Raw genomic sequence first — 19,361 nt, forward strand, 5'->3', positions numbered from 1 at the left:
TTACGTGATTGGTGCGTGCAGCGATCGATAAGGGAACAATCTAGAACTCGCTGGAAATAGGAACCTTTGAAAACGTCATAAATAATGCCACGATGACGGAGGAAATTTGTGACGATGTTTAAAAAAATCATTTGGACTAATGTTGCATACCTGAGTTGCTTTTCATATACGTACATTTATATGAACAGCAATGACGTGCTATTTTTGCGCTTGCTATGAGTGTTGCTATTTTTGACTTGTACCCCACAGGTGTGGTCACTTCAGAAAACTAAATAAAATAGTCTACACCTGAACGTTACTTCACGAACGCATATAAACAAACCGACAACACAGTTGATATTCAAATTTAGAGGAAAAATGCAAATTGGCCTCAAATCATTCAGATTAATTCGTCCTAAAATGTTTTTTCTTATCTTTTATTTTTGGGCTGGACCATATCCCGGAGGAAAATTCACAGTACCCCCAACAGTATTTATTTATTCATCCTATTTTTGACTGAACGCCCTCTTGCCTATTTGCTGGATTAAAGCACGAAGTGTTCCTTTATATCCGATTCCGACCTGAGCCGACTCAACGAGAACAGGAAGTGCAAGTCGTGTTTTATTTCCAGGTAGCTGTCTACTTCCAGCGAGTAAGTTGACTAACAACCTTGTGTTTAAACCATTTGGGCACAATGGGACTATTCGGCAGAACACCGGAGAAGCCACCGAAAGAGATGGTAAGCACCGACCACTAAACAACTGTACGACAGTTTTAAAAAAGCTTCTGATAAAAGTCAAACACGATAGCGCTAACTTTGCTAACGGTTGTTCCCAGAAAAATCGCAGTGCTGTACAACCACTTTCGATTTTTTTTAAGCTGAACGACTAAAACTCGTCTGCTTGAATTCACGTGTTATCCGTGTTTGTTTCTCAAAGAAAGGACCCGCCGATCATAAATAATGCGTTTACATGTGGCGCTAGTTAGCTTAGCATCGGAGCTTGTCTGCTGTCAATCCCCTCGATGTAAACAAACCCGATTTAGAGCATTTCCGCTTAATTGACGTCTCCTAACTTTTGAAGTGTGACCAATCCAGTGCAGTTACATTAGTTCTTGGACATTAATATTGTTGTGAGGCTACATGGTTTTGCTCTACACTGGTTAAATATACACATTTTATACGTCAACGAATGGAAGAATGGGCTCGCCTTGAATCTGTAGACTCTCAATCAGGTCAACACGTCCACAAACACGCTTAGTCACTTTAAACCTCGACATTGGCCTTAAAACTCAAATTTGAAGCCTTAACCTTGGCTAAAACCAGAATTTGAAACCCAGGAAAGAACCCAAGTCAGAACCCCCACTTTGAAACCCAGACTGTCTTAAAAACGAATACTAAAACCCAAACACAGTTTTTGAAACTCTGCTTTGGATCTTTCAATCGTTTCTTGGTCCAACTCTACTAAGACTTAACGTCAAGAAAATTAGTGAATTGGCTACAGACATTAATCTGGCTGCGCTGCCTTTCATAATTTTCAAAAAAAGATTTCACAATTTTCAAAAAAAGATTTCAGAAATGTTTTGTTGTAGTTTTGTTTAATGATCGAGAATATACTCAAGTATTGTAGAATTAGAACACATTGAGGTATAATAAAATTAATACAATTTGAAGTACCTGCAATATCGTTCTAGATAAATGAGTGGACCCAGAAAATCAGGAAGGAATCAAGAACAATTGACAGACAAATTAGAGGTAAGGAAATGGCACACTCACCTATTAATCCAGTGAAGTCTGATACTCTGTTTTCATTTTCTTTTATTTTTTAATTTATTATCACATTTGTCAGATTCAACAACTATAAACATTTGTGTCCACATGTGTATAATAACCACAGAGAGAATTTCTCATTTTACTGTCAGCAAGCAAATGAGGTCGTTACATAATTTCTTTTTTGGCCTGACCCAAATTTGAATTAGGCCAATAATGACACTTTGCAGAACTGTCCTAATGAATGTTGATCTACTTTAACAAACTTAAAATGAATCAAAATATCTCATTTTTTACAGCAGGTGTTTATAAGTCACCAGTAAGTACATTGAAATAACGTCAAGCTCGTATTTTGTTCCAGATATTCAAAGAGAACAGGAAAAAGTGAAGCGATCCATCAAAGATGCTGCCAAAAAGGGTCAGAGAGATGTTTGTGTGATTCTCGCTAAGGAGATGGTTCAGTCAAAACGAGCTGTCACAAAGCTCTACTCTTCGAAAGCCCACCTCAACTCAGTGACACTCAGCATGAAGAATCAGCTTTGTGAGTTGTGCATCACAGTTCAACTTCATTTATAAAAATGTCTGCAAACATTATTTTTTTTATTTTATTTTATTTTTTTTAGCTGTACTGAAAGTAGCCGGTTCCGTGCAGAAGAGCACAGATGTGATGAAAGCCATGCAGAACCTTGTCAAGGTCCCAGAGATACAGGCCACCATGCGAGACCTATCAAAGGAGATGATGAAGGTCTACCGCCATATTTAATAATACATATTCTCCCCCAAAAAGTGGTGTCTTCTCCCCCTTGTCTTAGTTTTTTGCCTACTCTATTCTACACATAAACAAATCAAAACATGTCTGAAAATCGCATAACTCTGCGCTTACACAAGTTTGAACATTTGTGCAAGATAAAAGCAAACAAATACCCAGTACTTTTTTGTACCATGTAAAATGAGAGCCATATTTTGTTTGACTAAAGAGCTCTCTGGAGATGTTTTCCTCATAGAACTGCACATATATGAATATTCTAGGCTGGGATCATTGAGGAGATGCTAGAGGATACGTTTGAGAGCATGGAAGATGGAGAAGACATGGAAGAGGCGGTTGAGGAGGAAGTTGACAACATTCTCTTTGAGATCACAGCAGGTAACGACATGTTTGTGGGCTTCACGTTTGTCTTTTGGAAGGTCAGATTTTTTTTGGGGGGGGGTCATAGACGCATGTTGGCAATGTGAAATCAAATATTTTCAAGTGTGTATCAGATATCTTTGAAATGTAAATGAAAAATGAGTTACGTTCTGCTGTCGAATTGAACGTAAACACACTCATCAGTTATCCAAGTCAGTGCTTGTTTGATGTAGAAGCTGACATTTCTCAAGAATATCGCGGGTCATGGCAATCCTGCGGGCTGCAACTCAACTTTAATAGCAGGATTGAGAAACATATTTGAAAAAATATTACCGGTAGTTTAAAAATCTCTGCATTAGAAGGTGTGCAAATTACAAACTGCAACTACGTGGGGATTTGGGGAACACTATTGTTTACTTTTGTGTAATGTGATGCGTCGTCATATACCCTCAGTCATTAGATAGTCGTCACTTGAAATTTTTGTGGAAGTTTTTCAAATATGTAAGTAGGTGATTACTAAGAACTAGACAGTTGGACCTGCAGTGTTAATCCAGACAAAAATTTCTCTTTGGATACTTTGCTATGTGTTTAGGTGCCCTCGGCAAAGCGCCCAGCAAAGTCACAGACGCCCTGCCCGAGATGCCCTCGGGGGCAACCGCTGCCTTGGAGGAGGAGGAGTCCGAGGAAGACATTGAGGAAATGCAGTCCAGACTGGCCGCTCTTCGGAGCTAAGTTGGTGTTCATTTGAGACTATACAGCTTGAGCTGTTGCTGAGAAATCCTTATTTATACTTGCTCTAATCTCGTTTGCACAGAATCATATCTGGGGTTATATTTGTGCATGGGTCATGTCATATTCGATTTTGTCATCAGATTTTTTTTTCTAAGTTTACTATCCCAAAGTCAAGTCAAAGGGTTGAGAGTGTAAATAATGTAAGTATGACAAGCCTACTGTGCCTATAGTGTGTCATCTTAAGTCGTCTTCGGTTATGAACACCATGACATTGTTGGGTATTTGTTTCCATCTCACCATTTGCAAAGCAGTCACTGACATGTTCACGTCACTCACTAGTCTTGGTCAAAAAGCTAGATTGGATGGGTGCGTTTGTTTTTTTGTTTAAAAAAAAAAAAAAAACTTCAGTAGAGTTGGTGTGTCTTTACTAAATGAATTACGCTTGTTATAAATATGCATGTATACTCCCCTCAGCTATATTTTTGGTTGTTAAACTCTGCGTGTCCAAAATCTGGTCCATGAATGAGGAAAAACAGTGCAAAAGCACCGGAATGCCTAGTTAGTACAAGGAATCTGTATTAGGAAAGTGCAATTTATGTTTTTTTTTTCTATGTACATGGGGTAAAATGATAAGCAAATAAAATTTTTAAGAATAACAAGACTGTCACTGAATAGAACTATTTTATCTCTGTTTTGTTTCCCCATTGGCTGCTCAGAGGTTAAATTAGCTAAGAATATTTTGCAGCTCACAGACAGTAAAAACAAATTACACTGTATTCTTTCCCTTGAACATCATCAATACATTTTGGCTGTTCTTCAATCTAAAGCAATTCCCTTGCCCCTTATATAGCCAGGATAGTATTTCAAGTACACTCGTTGCTTTTGTTAAACCTCTTTGTGGCTCCTGAATGTCAGCGGGAGTGCCAGTAAAGCAGGTGCAGAAACTCAAAGCGGGTGCTCACAAGAACTTAAATGAAACTTAGAAGCACAAATTGCAGCCATACATCAAGAAGATATTTTATTAGGTACACCTATACAATACTGTTGTTACTAAAAGACATTCAGACGAGAATTGAGCTTTTCATATCAAAGCATTTTCTATCCATCAGTCTTACTCAGTATGGATTGAAACCTTGTTTCAAAGATTTGCCCCAACGATTTTTTTTTCTAGCAAAGTACCCACTAAAAAGCACAAATCATTTTTGGATGAAAAAAAGCATTAAAATAATGCTGTGCTATCCTTGTCTGATTTGTTTTAACGCAGTATCTTGCATTTATTTTATTCAGCAGCTCCAGAAAATATAACTTGACAAAGGCTTTCAAGGTTTTGTAAAAGGTTCTTTCATATTCCATGTAATTTGCCCTAAATTTGAAAATATACTGTTCCTTTCACAGCATTAAATTGTGCATACACATACTCCCATTTGAAAAGAAAAGCCCTCTTACGCCGATTTAATATAAACGGCTGCCAACTAGTTCAGGGTGTCCTTGGCACCAGCACGCCGGCGACTCTTACTGAGGAAATGATGGACGGGTGGATGGATGTACAGTATGCGTTTCTAGTATGATGTTTCCCCAATGTTGTTATGCATCGCAATAGTGCCTCTTCTGGCCATATGTAGCGCTGCGTGGCGTGGGCTCGAGTCTGCTCGCGCTGGCGCCCACACAGGGCGATTGGACTCGCCTGTCATTATCATCAGGAGGAGGAAACTCCTCCTTAGCAGCAGACCGCGCGTTGTGTCGCGCGTTGTGTCGCCTCTCCGGCGCAATGGTCTCTTGGATCATCTCCAGAATTGTGGTGTAAGTCATTTTTTAATCAATTCACACGTGAGCGTGACGAGCATTGCTTTGGTTTGTTGCCTTATGGAAGGCGACGCTCGGGCGGCGCGTTTATCCCTCGGATTTTAAAGCACGGGAGGACGTGTTTTGTGTTTTTTAAGGGGGGTTTCAAAATGCAACACAAATGTCACTAGAATGAAGCAGCTTGAGAGGAACGCTAGAGGTGGGCCTGTTTATTTTTAACAGGCTTTGAGTCGCTGTCTGACGCTTTCTTCTGTTTTGTTACAGCTATCATTACGATGCATTAAACCAAATAACCGAAGCAGCAACGTAACAGGGCGGTTACTCAATAATAATGTGTTGATGTCCTACATTGGAAGGGGAAAAAAACACAAAAAGGGATGGGTCAGCCTTCTCAGGTTACAACCAGTCATGTTATTGAGAGCACGAAAATAATAAATCAAGACATGTTCATGAAAATATACACCGCTCCCTTCCCCCCAAACATGAAATAAAATGTATCTTATTCCAACTGGGGCTTTTAATTTATCCTGCAATAACGATGAGCGCCGATACACAGCGCATTCAGAGCCAAGCCTGAGAAAATGAGCCAATTAAATTTACATGAGTCTTCATTCACAATGGTCTTACCCAAACACAAACGCATGAGCATGTACAGTACACAAAGTGGTGATCTCCGACAAGTGCGTTCTATTTGTGCTGAGCTGTGTGGGTCAGTAACTTGATCGGCTCGCCCTCAGCTGTCGGCCGGGCCACGATGCCTCTTTTGCCCGGCCGCAGGTGTCTCCAAGCAGGCTAACTTTGTCTCACTCATTCGGGTGTGTTTGGGGCAGGAGGAAAAACAAGAACTGCATATTTTACCTTATTGTGATCAATTCTTGGGAGCTTTATCATAAGCGCTGTAAACTAAGATGACATCATTGTGATATCAGCACGACATAGGGACATTGTCATAGATCATGTGGCATGAAGTCATAATATTAAGACGTCAATGTAAATAGTTCTATAGTTTCCATAGGAGTTAATGGTGTGCTGGGATTAAGTGTAACTACAATGTTTACCTTTGCACAGTTAATACAGGCCCTTTTCACGTATGTAGATCCATATCTAATAATAATGCAAATGTAAAGTCATCATGTAAATTTCCCATGTTAATATGAATAAAACTTTCTTTCAGACTTGTATTTGGTACGTTATATCCTGCCTACTCGTCTTATAAAGCCGTCAAGTCCAAAGATGTAAAGGAATATGTAAGTATGTTTTTACTAAGGTAAACCCACACATGTGTGGTTCACTGTTCACAAATTCACACACGCTGCCCTTTTTGGTACCACTGGGTAAAAAGTGATGTTTGGCCTTTAGTTTAAGTGCACATATTTAAAGGAGTAAAAAGAAATCCACATTAAAAGGGAAGTCAATTCCCAAAAAGTTCTATGCATGAACACAGTACTGTATCCTGATCAGTATTGTGTTTGTGGAATATGAATTAAGCAGAAAAATCCACCCATTTTTTGCCGTTTTGCCTCTTGCTGTTGACTGAAAATAACATCACTCTTGCTCAGTCCACACCCAATCACGGCTCAGCTTGCAATTGTCAGATGAGCTAACTCAGAAAGTGTGTGAGCTGTGATTGGTCGTTACCTGAGCTCTGAGCGAATATGATGCTACTTTTTTTTCCAATACAGTTCTATCAGTTATCACAAAATGTCTGTATTGTCAAACTATCATTAGCATGTGTGAAATATTGTGATTATATTTCTTTTAAATGTTTGGCTAAAGGATTTTCTAAAAATGGCTGCTGATAAATGAATAAGACACTAAATAAGTGATTACTTCTGTGCAGAAGTAAATGAATTACTAACCCTTACAATAATTGAGTAAGTAATCACTTACCAACTCTAAAGTAATTGATTACTTCAATTCTTTAGCCACTAAAGTAATCACTTTAGTACTTAATTACCTAAAATATTCAATTCATTTTTACTTAATACCTGAAGTAATTTATTAATTTAGTACATAATTACCTTAAGTAATCGATTACTTTATTACTTAATTCTTTTAGTCGGAGCAGTTTTTAGTCCATCCTTCAATGAAACATTTGGAAAATTAAAAAACATATACATAAAGACAGCATGCCTTTGGGATTGAATGAGTTGATAACTTGTTTTTATTTAAATTCTTCACATGAAAGCGAATGCATGTCAAAGGCATGTTATTAAGACAATAGGAACTGTTTGAAATTGTTACAAAAATGTGGAACAAAAATGTTGACAAAGCTTTATATAATGATACAGAATCCATACACCAGCATTCTGGGCTGTCTGTTTAACTAACTAGATATACCTTCAACCATTTATTTATTCACTACACAAATAGCAATAGATTCAATGTTTTTTTTTTTCTGTTTTTCAGGTGAAATGGATGATGTACTGGATAATATTTGCTTTATTTACATCCGTGGAAACATTCACCGATATGTTTCTTTGCTGGTAAGTAAATTTAATCAAACGTGTTGATTGGGTAAACCTGCACAGTCTGATGCTACTATTGTGGCTTAATATTCAACCAGGCTCCATAATAAACCTACTGTGACGTGAATAGAATTGAAAGTGAGTGTGAGCAGTAAGCCTCTTGACTGTGTGTTTGTGTCATCGTATTCACCCCAGGCTTCCTTTCTACTATGAACTGAAGATAGCCTTTGTGGTGTGGTTATTGTCGCCTTACACGAAAGGCTCCAGTGTGCTCTACAGGAAGTTTGTCCACCCCACTCTTTCCTCTAAAGAAAAGGTGAACATTCCCCCACTTGTTGTTACACTTCCCTGTGTATTCCAAGGAAAAAAAAAAAAACACCATCTTTGGTTTTGGTTATTGATTCCACTCATTAAAAGCATTTGAGCTTGTAAGCTATCTGGGGAACAAACGTGGCTTTGTACTAATTCGCGTTTGCAGTGTTGCTGTGTCCCTTTCCTTGCATCTGCGATGGAATGAGTTGTGTGTGATGAGGGATGACTCAATCACGAAGTTACAGTCGTCACGCAGACACGACATGTTTTTTTTCTTTTGTGGCTTGTCCCAGGATATTGATGACTACATCTGCCAAGCCAAGGACAAAAGCTATGACACGCTGGTGCATTATGGGAGAAAGGGGCTAAATGTTGCCGCCAACGCTGCAGTCATGGCTGCAACAAAGGTACTGCCGACTCTCAACATTTTTGGTTTTGTTCTGACCCTAAAGAGTTTAATTCAGGGTGTCGACCATTTGTGGTGGTACAAAATATTGATATTGATGTGCGTCTTTTTGTGTTTTTTGTGCACAATGTTGCACGTTTTATTTCAGCGGTAGGCAAACATTTGTTTTAAATTTTCAATTTTAAATTCGACAAAAAGCGATACGATTTTTAACTGTTCTGTGTGCCTAAAGTTTGCCCTAATGGATGCGTGTGTGATTTTTCTTTTGTGAAAAAATGTTACTTTCGGAAAATGGCATGTTTGCTTTAGGTATACAGTAGGACACTGAAAACTTGCGGGACCTGGAAAAGGGTACTGAACTCATTCAAATCCAAAGACATATATTTTTCTGTTTCTAAGAGTCCAGACATTGAACCCCAACTACATATTTATATTTAAAAAAAAAAATAAAATCCAACTGTTTAACAAAAGTAGGGTTTAAAAATGTCTGGTACTAAATGAATTAATAAACACATCACAATAAACACATCACTCCCAAGAAAAATTTTTTTCTAAATATTGGGGAAAAAAAAACAACTGTCTCTGATGTGAAACCTTGGATTATTAACTCATTCATGGCTTTAGTTGTCAAAAATAGATTTGATACGACAGTCAGTGAAAGACCTACTCAAAATGGAGCTTTGACATTTATAGTCGTCAATGGCAGTGAATGAGTTAATAATAGCAGCATGTTTTTATGGATTGGCGGAACAGTAAGCAAGTTTTATAAACATAAGTAGTTGTTGCAGTTTTCTTTTGTGACTATATTTTTTAAATGTATTTAATTTTAATTGTTTTGTTATTTTCAGTTCACGTCAACCATTTTGTCTAGGAGGCAGAAGGACTCACTTTAGTCTAAATTGTTCAATCTAATTTCAAAATTGCTTTTGTACAAATGAAAGCCTCCATCTATGATATCTTGTGACATAGATAGTGCAGTTTGGCAGGACCGCACAGCATGTGTCATTGTCAAAAGCTTCCAGATTTCCAGTCTTGCTCAGACGCTCCTATGTGGATTATGATTTTTTTCTGGTACTCGAGCTTCCTCCGAAAACATACCCCGTGATTGTCTTGACGACCATTCAAGGGTGTACTCCGCTTCTCGGCAAAAGTGAGCTGGAATGGGCTTATTAAGCGCTACAATTGGCGTGGTTTTCCTTTAAATTCCAGTCCAAATTGTATGACTGCTTGAGCTAAACAAAGGTACAGTTCAAGTAACAAAACCTTGGGAGAACATGCACACATATATCTTTCAAATAGAAGCCCCCCTTAACTCTGAACTTCCTGTCTCCAACTACATCTCATTGAAAACTTGCTCCTTTGTGTCCCAGGGCCAAGGAGTTCTGACAGACAGGTTGAGGAGTTTCAGCATGCAAGATCTGGCGGCGTACGAGTCGGACGCGGCCAGCTCCACCCAGCCAATGAGAGGGGAAGCAGCAGCTCAGCACCGGGCCCGCACCATGATGCGGAGCAAATCGGAAAGCTACAACAAAGGTGAGTTGAAACTTTTGAGCAGTTGCGTCACTAAATGCAATGGTGGCGAACCTGCAGTTTGTGGAGCTTTCATGGCCTGTGAAAGCATTTCAACCCAGAAACGTATCAAAAGGCCAGAAAAAAATCCCAAATGCTCATAATAAGCTGCAATTCCATTGTTACATCACATTTTTTTATAAGTTTAGTATGGTCTTTGCAGGACTCATTACATTAAAGCTGAAATGGCCACTGATAGGAAAAATATTTAAATTAGCGCTTAATATAATACATACACACACCCAAAACAGGCAATTTGTTATACAAAGAACTTTTTGGGTACCCTTTTTCCCTAATATTCACCTGAAACTTCTCCCCCAGCCCATCTTCCTGTTTACAACAGGCAAGTGTGTCCTGTGATAACGTTCATAATTATAGTAGCGGCTAGAGGGATTTGTTCCTTTTGCGGTATCATGTGAACACTGTTTCTTTTTCTTGACTACAACTCTTCATTTATGTGTTGTTAAAATAGGACAATAAAGTACAATACCTTCAAATGTATGTTAGTAAAGTTAATGGTTAAAAGGGTGGTGTAAAAAAACTGTGCATGATCGACAAACATTTGATTTCAGCAATGCGTTCATGTTGTTAATGACAAAACGTGATTGAGGTTTAATGGAGGAACTACAGCAGGCTAATTGGTTCAACCCGTAGTACATAACGCGTACGTCGCGTTTGTCTTATTCATTGTCAAGGATTAATTTTGATAATAGACATCTGAAAAGATCCAAATCTTCAAAAATTTCAGCCTGGTGTATAATAGAGATTTCTTCAGTCTTGAATGAAACAGGCCGATTATTATAGTGTTGAATTAAAATGAAAAATCAACACTTTTTTCCCCATTTTCTTTCATCTTGCGGACCAAGCAGGTCACTGAATCATAATAATGATGCCTATGTAAAAGGGATGTGATGAGACAGTGTCCATATGAATGAAAGTTTTCTTTTTATTTAACAGACGATTTAGCATGAAAACAGAGTTTTTAGATAGCCCTCCCCCCATGAATTCTGTTCGATGAGACAAAGTGACGTCAGACCCACAGAAGACACATTTGACTCAGCCTGGCGGTTTCAAAAGGGATCAGTAGGAATGGCAAATCTGTCAGTAGCAAAGTGTGCAGAGTCATTTACGTCCGTTAAACTGCCTTTGAAAAATACTCCCGACTGCTCTCGAGTGCACTGGAGCGCTGCCAGCTGCTGGCTAATTTATGCTAGGCGCTGCACTAAATGACAATAAGAAAATGTCAGCAAAATGAAGTCATTTTTGTAGCCCCCTGAATTGACAAATGAACGTAGTTTTGGAGAAGGTTTTAATATTTCAGTATTTATGATGACAAGACATTTTCACGGGATTAGCTGCCAATAAGCAAGTTACTTTAAGACGTCCTCTGGGCTATTCTTAGTTTGCCACAAATGTCAGCTGTGGGTTCACGGCTTGAGCTCAATGTCATGCTCATTGGAAGTCATTCACACTTGAATATTGATATTCACTCGTCAGAAGTTTCTGTCGAGGCTCCGCTTTGGTGTTTAGCGGAAATATGTATTTTTTTTGTGCTTAATGGCTCTTCAAGCAATTACGCACCATTAATATACTTTGTCAGTCAGTCACTAGAAAGTTGACAGCATAATTCATGATTCACCTCCACCCCCTTTATAGATTTTGACATGACTGACTATGAGGTGTTGGCATTAAACCAAAGGGAGCCCAAGGATTCGCTGACACCCGATCCCTCCCCACCCTCCACGCCTTCCCCTACTCCTCCAGCTATGGAGGAGACAGAGGAGGGAGCGAAGGGTGCGCGGGGGTCTCCAAACTCATCCCAGCACGGGCTCATGAAAAGAAAAGCTCCCGAGGTACCCACTCTGCCTGGTTACTACGAGTGCTCAGCTGCTGCCTGCCTCTAACACGCTCCTCTGAGTGCTCACCCACTCACCCAGTGGCTCCACCTGTATTCTTTTCAAATGCTGCGTCACTAAATGGTCTCCATGCTTTAGTGCACCTGCAGCTGTGAACACTTCACTCATGGAGAATTAGCTCGAATTGGACTTGTTGTTCAATGTGTGACTACTGCTAATGTGGCATGTAAATTGCTTCAAGTATCATGTTTGTTTTGATGATTCTATATAATGAATCACCTATGAATCAAACCACTTGCAAGTGTCTTTACTTCTTAAAGATTGAAAATGCATCTGGTAATTTAACAAAACATTTGTTAACCTTATACTTTGATGTGATCAACTATGGAAACATTCCTAACAATATTAAAGGTGCATCGTACATCAATGTAATTATGATAACTTCTGTAATACAATATATGCGTGTAGCATTGCAGAAAATGCAAGATATTGTGCACTAGTGTTGCACTCACTTACCGAATTTTTTGGAAATTTGGTGTTTTAACTCCAAGCATTATTTTAAGTACATGAAATAGATGCAGAACCTCAGAATATACAAGATGCACTCCAAAAACAGTTGCATAGAAAATAACCTAATTATGGATTAAAAAAAAGAAGCATGACCCAATATTTGAGTGAATTTGACAAAAAAAAAAAAAAAAAAACGCAACTTTGAGGTTGTCTTGCACGAAATGATCCGTCGTTTCACAACCCAGAATGTTGGGTCAAATAGACCCAAATACTGTGGAACCTCTAGATATGAATGCTTCTGTACATGAAATATTCACTTAATTGAAAATGTTGGATTTGTAAATACAAGAGCAGCCTTTTGAACACGCACCTCAGACGAAGACCAGACTGTGACTGTGAGTTTATAGCAACAAACGCAGCTGGGATGGGATGAAGATCACAAAGGATTTACCGGTAGTCAGTCTTTGTTTGAAAAGAGACAGACCACCTGGACGTTGTTGACTGGGCTCCTTTTCATTTTGTGGACGAAGAGGATGTGTTGTGCGAATAATCTTAATTGTGAGAAACAAATGGAGATTTGCCAGATGTCAGAACATCAGGTATGTTTTTATGTGTGTGAGAGGTCATTTTAATGCCCATTACATGCAAAATATTGGGGCTGGTGGTTGTAGCATTTGCAGTGGTTGAAGTTCACATAAGTTGAGGTAAGTTATTCACATCAGGTTTGATCAAGATTGATCGCAGTTTTATGACATGGGTGACGTGAAGCTTGTTTACAGAAGTGTCAATGTCATGCAGTTGGAAGTACTGTAGTGGCTTTAACTCCTACTCCGACTCCTACACTTGCTTTAAGACTTAACCCAGCATCTTTGAAAAAAAATCTGACCAGCTACATTACAGTGGAGGTACAGTACTGATATTTCCCATTGCCTCTCGTTTGAATAGCAAGTTCAGAAAGTAGTGACATCACTGGTCTCTTTTTTTGCCATTTTCTCCCATTGCAAGGACAGGAGTAGGATTTGAAGCATTGAAGCATCTTCTCCAAAGAGGCAATACTTGGCGTTCTCACAATGTTTAAATCTGATAAAAAGTTGACTCGTGCAAGCATTTAACACGTAAACAAATTCTGCTTATGTCATCACCGCTATTCATTCTAATTCAGATGTATTTATTATAAATTTGAATTTAGAATATATATATATATATATATATATATATATATATATATATATATATATATATATATATATATATATATATATATATATATATATATATATATATATATATATATATATATATATATATATGTAATGGGTCTGTTTTGAGTTATGCGGTTATAAGTCGCCCCCCTAATATTGGGGTTGAAAATGAGAAAAAAAACTTGTACATCACCAAATGGCAAGGATGATCTTGGAGCTGTAAGTGAAAATAATACTTCAAAGAAGAAGCAGTATCGAGGGTGTTCCTTGAAGTGATCATGTGGCTGATGTTTTCATTTCTCCCCCGTAGCCTCCTCTTAGAGTCTTAAGGCCTCTCACGAGATCCAGGAGCGCTTTGTGTTCCAACACTGAAGCCATGTGAGCACGTGGGCCGTGCACATCGACGCCTCCAGCTGCCTCCAGCTTGCTGCAACACGTACAGTAATTTTGAAAAAAGGAACCTTTACGTGACTAACGCGGCACTGCTTTGGAATTTGGTATTACCAAGGTGACCTGTGACGACATGTCTATGTGATACAGTTATGATACAGCAAGGACAACATGTGAGAGCGCCATGCTGAGCAGATCTAGAAGTTATTAAATGTGTTTTTTTTTTTTCTGTCAGGTTCGGTTGGGCACTTGCATGTGTGTCTGGCCACGCGTTTTTAGTTTGTGCTACAGAATGTACTGCAGCTCGCTTGTCAACAGTAAGTCGCCATGGGTCAAATGCATGGCTGCTGTGGTAAATGTTTTAAAAGTGGAAAAAAATCTGATGTGATTCTTAGAAAGAACAGATCATGAAAAGTCAAGCAGCTGTGGCTGATTTATTTACCTCTATTAAAGCCTTAATGGGAGACAACAAGCATCACGTCTCACTCGGCGATGAGTACAGTTAGGATCACAAATATTAGGACAGTTTTTGACAATTTTGACAGGTTTCACATAATATGACATTTACCATTTAGGAAATGGCCATTCTATGCAGGAAACGGTCAGACCTGTTAGAAATACTACTTTAGGAAAGTGACTGTCCCAATATTTCTGGAACTAGCTATTTCTAGGTATTGTGTTCACATAAATTCATTTTGCACTATTTAGCAAATATCACTGCCCTCAATTCTAGATAATGACCCAATAATCCATCATGCACAGGTGCATCTCAGTGAATTGTTGGCTTTATAAAATCTGTTGTTCAATCCAAAAAGTCGTTTGTCAAGATCTTACTCAAGCATGATTCATGTCCTTTTTCATTTGAGCTATCAAATGGCACATATCAGAAAATAAGAATTTGATAGGCTTTGCAGATTTCTGTTAGAATATATTAACTTTCTTTTTTGCACACCAATTGACCTTGGGCGACATGGCATCAGCGTTAGAAAATAGCAACCTGGCAAGAAGTTTTTTTATTTTTTTTTTTATGTTCAACCACATTTTGATGCCAATTTGTGAAACTGGTATACAGCAACAAAAAAGTCTGCAGTCATTTACTTTTTCTTTAACAGATGCATTCTGTATTTGAGAGTAGTTCCAAGTGCAAAAGGAGGAACGGTGCCGTTTTCTTTTGTCAATCACTAAATGATAAGAAATTAATAAAACAAAACATTCTTGTGCATCACAAACTCACTCAAAAGCGGGGTGGTTTTGCATTTTTAGCAAAAAACGGCTACACTAGCTTCTGTTGGTATCGTTAGCTGTGGTTGTAGTCGCCACTGGGTGCTTTGCATTTATGTGCTAAGCTAAACTTTAGTTGCTTATGTGATAAGCAAGCTCCTTACAAAGAGTGTCCATCACTATACCTTTATTGAAGTTACCATGTGTTTTTTGTTTTTTTTAAGTTAATTTACCAGCCATTAGACCGACAACAATCACATACTCTTCCATTTTCACATTTCCCTCTGCCCGCCCACCCAAGCAGGAGCCTATCAGGTTATACCAAACGCAATGACTGCCAATCAGTACCCGTTTCAGTGTGCGACTGACCTTTGTTTTCCAAACTTCAACAACCCCACCTAAGGATTGCATGAAAAAGGATTCAAGCAGCATACAAAAAGCTTCAATTTACAGATAAAAAATTGGGTTAATAAGATTAAAAAAAAAAATAAACTGAAAGTAATCAATCACTATTAACCTGGTAATCTGACCGGTAATATTATGATTGAGATGCCCCTATTGAGTATATCGGTTGCCTATTGTCTTTGAGCATCACGTTTTTGTACTTCCACAAAAGGATAAATGATTTTGACAATCTATTGCAACTTTTTTTGTTTTGTCATTTATTAGGCCATGTAATGCAAATCAAAATACCACTCATGTTAATAGTGTTAGGTTGTACATTCTATTCTGAGTATCTCTACTGTGGAATTCATGAGGGTTGTTCTCGCAGGATTCAGCATATATACTGTATGTGTGCTTATGTGTTTTATGAGGGGCTGCCTGGGACATAATTCACCATTGCTGCTCACACAACTGAAATGCACTTCTGTACTTCCTTTTATTCATTATACTGACATGCTCTAACAAATTATACTGAAATAAACATTTCAGTAGTAATGTGTGAGCATTTCACTGATGTAAGAGGTTATCTTGAATCATGCCCCTGACGGGCCCCATAGCGTTGTCTTTATTTTCTTCATATTGTTACTGAGCCTCAGCAGCATTTGAGTATCACTGTCAATTGTTGAAATTGAACGTGCACAGTAGTACCTGTACTGTTCTTGTCATCACTGCATCTTGTACGCTGAAAAAATAGCTTCTCAGGTACAATTGTCTTGTTTACACACCATTCACTAGGACTGTGGTATCCAAAGTCGGTCCTCAAGGGCCAGTATCCTGCGTCTTTTCTGGGGTTTTTTCCCCGACACACATGATTGAAATGATCAGCTCATCAGCAAGCTCAGCAGAAGGCTGATAACAATCCCGATCGTTTGTATCAGTTGCCTTGGGGAAAGAAACCTGGAAAAAATGGATACCTGTCCTCGAGGAACAAATTCGGACATCCCTGCACTAGGATATTGTAGATACACTTGCCACCTTCACATCAAGTATAATTTTTAATGGATGTGATAAAAACACCAAATAATGGGAACGTTTTGGCATTAGTAGTATCAGTGTTAAGAGGTCATTTCCTTCCTCCTATACAAGCTGGAGAAATATGTGCTTCAATCTAAGGTCACCATTGCATGATAATTATGAATCTAGAGTTTTTAATCTGGCCAGCCTCCTGACTTAAAAAAAAAAAAAAAAACTCAAAAGGAACTGGGGGGGGACATTAAAATCACAAATGCCCAAAATATACATGTTTTTCATCATTCCATTATTTTTCCCCATGTGTTGTATGTCTTTGAGAAGACATTATAAAATGGCCGCTGATGAGAAAAAGGTCCCCTGCTCGAATTTAGATTGAGTGAATTAATGTGAATCTGTTAATTATTATTTAATGCTTCCACTTTGCAGGGTTATCTTAAGAGTTTATGTTCTGGCAGGCCAGAATGACTTCAATTTGATGTGCGCTACATATAAAAGTAGCAGCAATGATGTAGTGGCATGGTTTATTGTTGGTTAAAATCACTTTGCAGCCATTAAACATGAAGCAAACATTTTACATGCTTGATGTCTTTATTTTTTTGTTTGTGGTGTGGTGTTGTGAAAAAAAAAAATGGTTGCAACAATTATTAGATTACGTTCTCGATACTAAGACCCCAATACAAGAATTACAACTTGAGGTTGACTCTATCATGATACTTCTGGTATGGATCATCAACAAACCAATTCCTCCTTTTCCAATATGGTGAGGTCATTTTATCTAACAATTTACACTGGGTTTTATTACAAAAAACGTGCTCCCTCAGTCGCTTTCGTCTGGCCGGTTTCTTCTTCCACAGTCTCTTCTTGTATCCAGCCTGTTTTCAGGACGATAAATTGAGATTAGCCCCTTAAATAAATAATGAATTTAAAAAACGATACCAATTAAAATTGTACCTTGCGTCGAATCCAAAGACCGCAGTGCAGCCTCATGAACCGTTGTGTGACAGATTTTACAGATTTTCTCTTTCCCTTCTTTACACTGTAGTATGTCAGACTTCTGTTTGGCTGCTGACTCATAGGGGGAATAAGAGCAGATACCCTGCAAAACAGAGAGCACTTCCTTCTTATAAAGAGGACACAATGAAAAACTGAGGTCGTATTGGCATAGAGCGAGGTGCCCAATTCGGGTCCTCGAGAACCCCCATGACAAGGCTTTGAAGAGTTTTGAGCAACCAGGGTAGAATTTCTGAAGCGCTTACTATCGCATGATTCATAATTGGAAGATAATGTTTGAGAAATCTCTGTCTAAAGAAGTGCTAAGTTGTCAGTGTGATTAATGAACATAAAAGAAAAATCCATGTAAATATCTATATTTAATTGTCCTTTAGAATATTTACCCACCCAACCAAAAAAAGGGTCCCAAGGTGCCAAAAAGCTGTCTAACTATGACTCATATCATGCCGCACAACAGTCACAAGTAGTATCTAGTGCAACTCCATGTTACAGAAAAAAAAATTGAAAATAATATCTGAATTTGAATTTAAATAGACTTCTCGACGACTTACAAATGTAATACATAGCTCAAATGACAATCATGGTGATGGCCACCGAGACTAATGCGAACACATGAAGCCTCAGTAGCTGAACCGTTTGGCAAGCCATTTAGACCGAAGCTTCAAGTCTTCAAAGGTGTCCTCTGCTCATCACTACCCTATCCAGCCTCTTTTCAATGTTACCCTCCAGCTCATCTTTTCATTTGGGTGCACTGGAGGAGGGATACATGGAAAACAGGCTGGATAGGTGCTCTAGATTTGAGAAAGTTCATTAAAAACGGTACCTTCAGTAACAAAAATGGACCATCAGTGAGCTTTTTATTTATTTATTTATTTTAAATCTGGTAACGAGACATTTCCCCTTTTAATACAATTTGAATGAATATTGTATTCGATAAGTGAACCACGTACTATTAAAATAAAAATTATTGTAACCCTAAATTAACTTTAGAATGTTTGCTATTGGTGATAATATTTCCCCGAGCGACTTAATGATACATTAGTTCGAATCGAGTCTTTACCGTTGAAGGAGGCCGCAACTTGAGAGTTGATTGTTCGTTACGGTCAGTGACGTCCGTATGGCCGGAGCCACGCGGAAAGGAACTAGGTTGGGAACTTGGATGAAGCCAGACAACCGAGCCATGTTCGTTGTCCGGGTCCAGAAACACGCAGATAGCGGCGACCTCCACAACCCTGTCAGAATATAAGGACATGTCAATACGGGTACCACATCTTGCTCCGATAAGTAAGCGTGCAAAAATACTAGTATAGTCTTAGTATGTAGTTTCAAAGAAACACTTAAGAATCAAGATTAATGATAAGATGATGATAAAAATCCAAACGTCAAATTGCATACCAGACATCTTCCTTGCTAAGTGGGCCGCCATGTTTTCCACTAGTGAATGACGTCACTACGGAGTCTTGCGTGGACAAACGTTATTACGCTATAGGACACAATGCTACCATCTAGCGGCAGGGCTGATGTGCTCCATCGTCTGGTCGAACTCAGAATGTAGAGCCTTCGTTCAAAAAAAAGATATAACTACAGACTAC

The 19,361-nt window shown here is 38.5% G+C and overlaps 3 protein-coding genes across 4 annotated transcripts; 2 read left to right on the forward strand and 1 right to left on the reverse strand.

Annotated features, from left to right (window-relative positions):
* Positions 1-287: 287 nt before the first annotated feature.
* chmp3 (charged multivesicular body protein 3) lies at positions 288-4,264 on the forward strand. Its single transcript, XM_088432691.1, has 6 exons — positions 288-718; positions 1,672-1,732; positions 2,109-2,288; positions 2,371-2,492; positions 2,777-2,891; positions 3,466-4,264. The coding sequence occupies exons 1-6, from the start codon at positions 674-676 to the stop codon at positions 3,603-3,605; spliced, it is 663 nt and encodes a 220-aa protein (XP_088288817.1). The 5' UTR covers positions 288-673; the 3' UTR covers positions 3,606-4,264.
* Positions 4,265-5,258: 994 nt separating this feature from the next.
* Positions 5,259-17,332, forward strand: reep1 (receptor accessory protein 1). 2 transcript variants are annotated; one of them, XM_088433799.1, is made up of 8 exons: positions 5,259-5,405; positions 6,583-6,655; positions 7,818-7,894; positions 8,072-8,192; positions 8,482-8,595; positions 9,965-10,127; positions 11,820-12,016; positions 14,042-17,332. In XM_088433799.1, exons 1-8 carry the CDS (start codon positions 5,374-5,376, stop codon positions 14,111-14,113), a joined length of 849 nt encoding a protein of 282 aa, XP_088289925.1. In that variant the 5' UTR covers positions 5,259-5,373; the 3' UTR covers positions 14,114-17,332. The 2 variants fall into 2 exon arrangements, with proteins under 2 accessions (XP_088289925.1, XP_088289924.1); XM_088433798.1 differs by lacking the exons at positions 5,259-5,405; positions 14,042-17,332 and adding an exon at positions 6,099-6,496 and having other exon boundaries at positions 11,820-12,248.
* On the reverse strand, positions 17,328-19,215 carry mrpl35 (mitochondrial ribosomal protein L35). Its single transcript, XM_088433800.1, has 4 exons — positions 19,165-19,215; positions 18,830-19,001; positions 17,710-17,854; positions 17,328-17,630 (listed from the first exon to the last, which is right to left on the reverse strand). Exons 1-4 carry the CDS (start codon positions 19,193-19,195, stop codon positions 17,442-17,444), a joined length of 537 nt encoding a protein of 178 aa, XP_088289926.1. The 5' UTR covers positions 19,196-19,215; the 3' UTR covers positions 17,328-17,441.
* Between the last annotated feature and the right edge of the window lie 146 nt (positions 19,216-19,361).

The sequence above is a fragment of the Hippichthys cyanospilos genome, chromosome 14 (genome assembly GCF_059441005.1).
Source record: "Hippichthys cyanospilos isolate Australia breed blue-spotted pipefish chromosome 14, RoL_Hcya_1.0, whole genome shotgun sequence".
In the NCBI taxonomy this organism is placed as follows: Eukaryota; Metazoa; Chordata; class Actinopteri; order Syngnathiformes; family Syngnathidae; genus Hippichthys; species Hippichthys cyanospilos.

What these genes read in the sequence shown, in the direction of transcription:
- chmp3 (XM_088432691.1), top strand. Translation starts at nt 674, where the DNA reads ATGGGACTATTCGGCAGAACACCGGAGAAGCCACCGAAAGAGATG. An exon ending in AGAAGCCACCGAAAGAGATG is followed by an intron (nt 719 to 1,671) that starts GTAAGCACCGAC and finishes ATATCGTTCTAG; the next exon opens with ATAAATGAGTGGACCCAGAA. An exon ending in TCTCTTTGAGATCACAGCAG is followed by an intron (nt 2,892 to 3,465) that starts GTAACGACATGT and finishes CTATGTGTTTAG; the next exon opens with GTGCCCTCGGCAAAGCGCCC.
- reep1 (XM_088433799.1), top strand. Translation starts at nt 5,374, where the DNA reads ATGGTCTCTTGGATCATCTCCAGAATTGTGGT. An exon ending in ATCATCTCCAGAATTGTGGT is followed by an intron (nt 5,406 to 6,582) that starts GTAAGTCATTTT and finishes ACTTTCTTTCAG; the next exon opens with ACTTGTATTTGGTACGTTAT. An exon ending in ACCGATATGTTTCTTTGCTG is followed by an intron (nt 7,895 to 8,071) that starts GTAAGTAAATTT and finishes TATTCACCCCAG; the next exon opens with GCTTCCTTTCTACTATGAAC.
- mrpl35 (XM_088433800.1), bottom strand. Translation starts at nt 19,195, where the DNA reads ATGGCGGCCCACTTAGCAAGGAAGATGTCTG. An exon ending in AGTTGCGGCCTCCTTCAACG is followed by an intron (nt 17,855 to 18,829) that starts GTAAAGACTCGA and finishes TCTGTTTTGCAG; the next exon opens with GGTATCTGCTCTTATTCCCC. An exon ending in GTCTTTGGATTCGACGCAAG is followed by an intron (nt 17,631 to 17,709) that starts GTACAATTTTAA and finishes TCCTGAAAACAG; the next exon opens with GCTGGATACAAGAAGAGACT.